This window comes from Grus americana, chromosome 26, assembly GCF_028858705.1.
Source record: "Grus americana isolate bGruAme1 chromosome 26, bGruAme1.mat, whole genome shotgun sequence".
NCBI classification, from domain to species: Eukaryota; Metazoa; Chordata; class Aves; order Gruiformes; family Gruidae; genus Grus; species Grus americana.
The window spans coordinates 5,282,312-5,288,311 of NC_072877.1; the positions used below are offsets into that span (position 1 = coordinate 5,282,312).

At 45.6% G+C, this 6,000-nt stretch overlaps 1 protein-coding gene across 2 annotated transcripts in view; it reads left to right on the forward strand.

The window, feature by feature from the left end:
* LOC129196653 (tetraspanin-15-like) overlaps positions 1–5,782 on the forward strand; it is a 52,222-nt gene extending 46,440 nt beyond the window's left edge. For both annotated transcript variants that reach the window (XM_054804458.1, XM_054804457.1), the window contains exon 8: positions 5,301–5,782. In XM_054804458.1, the coding sequence (XP_054660433.1) occupies positions 5,301–5,543 (243 nt within the window). In that variant the 3' untranslated portion in view covers positions 5,544–5,782. The remainder of the gene's footprint in view (positions 1–5,300) is intronic.
* Positions 5,783–6,000: the final 218 nt, after the last annotated feature.

Here is a 6,000-nt window from a genome sequence, read left to right on the forward strand (position 1 = left end):
CCTTGCATGTTTGATTGCCCAGGAAAATGCGACTGAAGGAGCCGAGTTCCTTTTGAATGCTCTACAAGGGCCCAAAATGCACGTTTTCCACCCCGAATCGAGGGCACCGATCACATGCACATGCACACGTGCATACACACACCCCTAAGGGAAAACAGCTGTGGTTTTCCAGACCTTTTTCTTCTTGTATAATAATGTGAAAATGAGCATTTGAGCCCTTTCCTTCTTTGCTTCTAAAAATGTTCCTGACTCCGAGCGTGCTTCCTTTTGCCAGACGAGCCATCAATCAACGAGCACTTCCCAGTAAGGAGGATATTACAATTAGATCTTGGCCATATCAGCCCCGTTGAGACCTATTCCTAATGTAAAACCGCTTAATCCAAAAGAACAAGTGGAGCCACTACAAGACAGTGAGCAAAGCTGGAGCTGGAATGGAGCTGAGCACCAAAGAACCTCGTAATAAATTTTACAGCACGTACGTGGGAGACAGAAATACGTGGCTTATGTCTAGCAGAAGGCTCTGTGCTGCGCCAGAACCACAGAAACTGGAGCGTAGCCTTGAATATTTGTATGTATTTAACTTCCTTAAGTGTTGGAAGAGAAGGAATAACCATTAGTTGTGTTAAAGTATCCCAAACTTCCATATTAATCTAATTTTGGTCTTGTGATGTTGGTAGTAAATTGGTAATTAGGATCGATGCTGTCTTGTTTGAAATGGTTTTAAAAAGTCTTTGTTGGCTGCTGTCAGCTCCAAGGGGAAAGAGAGGTTTGGGCTTTGGAGGAGAGGGGAGTATTGGTCCCAGGAAGGGCAATATTAGAGTTTAGCTGAGACGGATCGCGCTGGAGAACCAGGATGCTTCACTGCCACTACAAAATAAAGAGTGGAGAACAGGCGCTGAAACCACCAGACCATGTTTTTCCAATCTCTTCCGGATATCTCTTCTAATATCAAGATGACTGTTCATGCCTTGGAGTAATAGCAGTGGATGAAATGAGACGTTTGCTGTGTCAGGGGCAATAGCTATTTAATTTTGGGGAACAGCAGCAGGATGGTGTCCTTGCTCAGCCAGACAGACCAACTCCCGTAGCTTAATCACCATACAGCACCCAGTTATAAACATCACTGTTCTAATAATTGCAAGTTCAGGAACAAAATAATGGGGTTTTTAATTTGCTTTTTTGAGCTTTTCCTGTTTTGCATAGAGCAAATTTAAGGGTCTTCTGATAGCAGAGACTTGCAGACATCCATGGGAACCTTCTGCGATTAAATGAGCATTTATAATTGGGGCTTAAAATAGAAAAATAATCAGACTGGCTGCGTGTCCCCGCGTGGTTTTGCTGGGGCAGGGAGGTCCCTCTCCCGGGGACTCGCGGGGACAGGAGAAATACAAACGAGGGGGTTGATTAAGCGGCACAGGAGGATATGAAAAGCTGCAAGTGATGAATGATTTTTATTTCCCCATCCTCCCAGGTGGCTTGTAAGCATCGTACAGCCCCTGGGAGTCCGAGACAAAATCCCTGAGGATTTGTGCTTTGGAGAGCTTATTTCTTTTTGTCTCTCTGATGGAAATAAATTTCCTCTAGCTGGTTGGATGGGTTGGATGGGAGAATTTATGGCCGGTCCTCACTGACAGCAGACATCCTGCTCACCCTTTTGCTGCTTGAAAATGAAGACGCAGAGGTTTCTTACTCTACATTGGATGGGTTTGGGGCAGATTTCAGCTGTGGCTTCCCAGGGGAGTCCCAAGGCGCTGCCGAGAGATGGAGATAAAGGTCTTCAGTCTGCAGTTGGTCTTCAGTGCAAAATGCCAGTTTGGATCAGCTTGAGGCCACCGAGCTGCTACTGGGAGGAGCTGGAGAGGTGGGAAATGGCAGCAGATATCTGCCCCCTGTTCTGTTTTGCTGGGCATTTTGATATTTAACTTTTTCTTAAAAAAAAAAAAAAAAAAAACCTAGGCAATAGGATATGTCCTTCCTGGTGCAATGTCATGTGATTAGTGGGTTAAAATATAATAATCTGAGTATCCACATGGCCATAGTGATTTTCGTTGCTTCTGACAGTGATGCTTTGGTTTCGCAGTTTCCCTTCTTGATTCGTGCTCAAGGTGGCCAGGGAGCAGAGAGTGAGGTGGGCAGCATGTGTGTGCAAAGGGAAGGGTGCAGGAAAGATATACCTGTGCAAGCTTTTGCACGCTCCCTCCCGCAGTGTCCGGACGGGAATTGAGACAATAATTCTCAAATCATGTCATCTGCAGGGTGTTTTTTTCCATAGCTGTCACCGCAGGGGATCCTTGACTCTGGGTGCAACCAAATTACAATTAGCATTATCAATGCAAATTCCAATATATATATTGCAAATGCTATTGCCATTGCTATTGCGATATCATTGCAAAAATTATATCCATATATAAAAAATAATATTGTGGCTTTCTTGTGGGTCTGTATGCTTTATTGATTTCCTCAACATGCAAAGGTCTTTGGATTTCTTTTATGCACGCGGTTGGTCTTGCACACTGTAAGAGCAGCTACTCGATGGTCTTGTACCTGCGTGCAAACCCCGTGCATTTAAATCCCCCAGCAAAAAGCTCCGAAAGCGGCAGACTAGAGACCTCCCCAGTCAGCAGTGCTTCACTGAGCACCAGCCAGAAACAACAGGCAATTTTCTAACTTTAAATGACCCGCAAGCAGTAACTCCCGAGCAGTCCTCCCCTCGCTCAGTGGTGATTACCATCACGAGGGGAGGGAAGTCAGGGAGAAAAGCAGCTTTTTAATTTTTTTAGCCTCATATGTGATACATTTTGTTAACGTGCTCCTCTGCAATAACACCTTCCTTCATACTGCAATGCAATAAAATCAATGCTCACATTAGAAGTCTCTTTACTTCTGGAAAACATGGTGCCCTTGGTGCTGGGGATATTGAACGCATCTATATTCCTGACAGCTTTTTCTGTTTTCATTAAGTGAAAGAGGATATTTAGAGCTGAGCTGGAATGGAAGTTGGTTCATAACTCAGAGGAGAGCAAAGGCTGTGGGATGCAGGCTGCTGACTTGAGGACTTGGGGTAATTTTATTCCGTTCAAGAAATCCCCAGTTTAACTGGGATGACACATCCTGCGTCGCATTGCCATCAGGAGGAGAGGACCAGGAGGGATGATGTCCCCGAACCAAGCTGGGTTTGCAGAATTGGATTCATTTGCATTAAATTTATTGTAAACACAAATCTTTTCTGAATTACTGTTTGGTTTAGGAAGGAAAAAATTACATGCTTGCCTTAAAATTTGTCATTTCAAAGGGTTTTGCTTCTTGGTCCTTTCACTGGATCAGCAGCGGGATTTTAATCTGCTAATAGAAGTAAATAATGCTAAAGCTTGACGTACATTTCAATATTATTTTAAAACTTTTTAAATCCTTAAAGGCTCTGCTGTTGAATATGGATTAGCACAATCTTATTATCCAGATCCGCATGGGACGGGTTGCTCTGGGCTCTCCCTGCAGTTCATGGAGAGACAGAGCCATCTCCAAGCATCGGCCAACCAGCCTTGGCCTCCTGCACGGTTTGAGATGGAGATGAGTGCTGTCTCCGTACACAGGCTGAAATCATTTCATAGAGTAGCTGGGAAGGAGTTGCCTGCCGAGACAGATATATAATATCCAGCGCAGCGGTGAATATTTTGAGGGCAGCAGGGAGCTACGCAGATACATACACGAAGGTTACTGGGGCTGTCAGGTTACCTGATTTCGGGCCATTTGGATAACAAAAGGAGATGCCAAGATGGTTCCAGACTTCAATGTTTCTTTCAGCATCTTCAGTTGTCTTTCCCAGCAAAGAACCTTCAAGGCACGAGTCCAGCGTTTCTGTAATTCCCGCAATCAGGAAAGCCCTGCTAGCCATAACCACGCCACAGCCTCTGGCACGTCTGTTTGTTCTTTTGGTGATTAATCCTGTTATCAATAATTAGGTGGAACGTCAAATAAGCGGGATACTCTTTGAGGATCAGTGGGTGCAATTAGGAAAGCAGGAACGGGGCAAGCTCCGACTGAGGATTGCAGGGAAGGACTCTCTGCGTTGGGAGAACGTCTCAAGGGACGTGGTCTTCCGCTTCTCCCCACTTGTTGAAGGAAGAGCTGTTGATCCGCAGGGTCCCCTTGGGATCCACCTCCAGGTCAGTTTGGGAGGGAAAAATAAATATTGAGCTGTTTTGAGGCAGCTTCTGTGCAAGGCGCAAGTTGCTCGTGCGGATGGCGGGGTGTTTTTCCATCTCTGAAAGGCAAATTAATAAAGCCTGCTGATGGTTGTGTTTGCCTGTTTGCTTTCAGCTCGCTGGGTGACACTTATCTGCTTTGCTTTTTCCCTGTGGAGTTTTTGCCTCCATTTTCTGCAGCCTCCTTTGGGCAAACGCTTTTCCCTTTCCACCACGGGATAAAATGGTCTCTAACGTAAGATGCGTTACAACCCTTTGCTCTTAGCCCCATTTATCTTTCTCTTAACGTTCCCACTTTCCAGACTATTTAACAGATCGATTAGGACCCAGAGAAATGATTAATAACATTTTTCATCTCTAAAACCAATGCGCCGCAGTAGTGCAGGAGATTCCAGCTGATGGATGGTACAGGTGCAAGTTATTTATTGACTCTTCATTGCAAGGAATGGTTATGCAGAAAAACGTGTTAACTACTGCCTGGAAAATGAGAGGAAAAGCCCTGAGGCTTGAGATGATCTCATCCTTCTCCATCCCATTCCGTGCATGGACGTCATCAGCGTCTGGTGTGCAAATAGCTCCTCGTGATGGCTTATCGCCTAATCCGCACCCTCGCTGGCATCTTGTTCGTAGCCACCACAAGGTGTCCTGCAAAGGAAACGTCAGGTGAAATCAAATCAATGTGCTTGAAATCTTGCCACTGATGAAAATGCTTTATTTTTTTTTCCCCCTCATTTCTCCTAAAGATTTAAAGTGTATTTTTTATTCCCTGCCAGCCAGCAGGGAAATGGGAAATAACCTGTGTAGCACCACGCTCGCAGCAATATCTTGATTTTAGCAAGACCTTTGCCGCTCTCTTTGCGATGTTCGTGGCGACGTCCAACTGATCTGCGTCCCACTGTCAGGGCTGGTGTGGGAAGTCGTGAGAGGCCATTAAAGAGTTTAGCAATTAGCCTGTTGCTTTGGTAGAAGATTTTACTGGATCTTGTCCTCTCTTGTCTCATGGCCGGTTTTGGAAGTTCAGGTGACAGCATCCCTTGCAGGAGAAGACCTTCAGGAAGGGTTTGCACGACTCTAGTTTTTAATCCTCGTATTTTGCAGGTGATCGGTCTCGTGATGGCTTGGATGTATTGGCAAAAGCTCAATGAGATCTACTCCAGGCTGGACACTGTTGACTTCAGGATCCTGGAGATGCAGGATTTCAGCTTCGGGGCGGTGGATCTGAGCGGCGCAGGCTGGTGCTGGTGCTTGCCCAAGGAAGGGGGTTACATTCCCGTCAATGCTGAGGATGAGGAAGACGAGGAGGAGGAGGAGGAAGGTGCCATCTGCCACAGCAAAGCGTGAGAAGGTGGAGGACTGAAAGGCAGTTTGGAGCAAAGCTCTTAGGGAGGCGGCAGATGTCGAATGTGGAAATAATGTGACTTATCTTCTCAGGTTCATGAGATGCTTTGGGGGAAACTGTAAAGTAACACTGGAAGGTTATAAAAAATGTGATGCACTGTGTTGGCACCTGAGTTCCCCTGGGTTCTTTTACTACTTTGGTGTTTTGAAGCATTTGTACATCTCCTTATTGGGGTTTTGGGGGCTTTTTTTACACAATAAATGTGACTTCTGTTGCATTTTGCAAAGTCGCTTCCACTCGCTGCACACTGGTCAGGCTGTCAGGGAGGGAAGTGGCACCATCACCATTGCAATTTGGGGTATCTTTATATTATATTTAGCCTTATCTCCTGAAAAATAGTGGCTTTATGGTAGGTCCCCAGGTGTGCCCAGACTCCACAGGCACAGCAGGGCCTTTCCA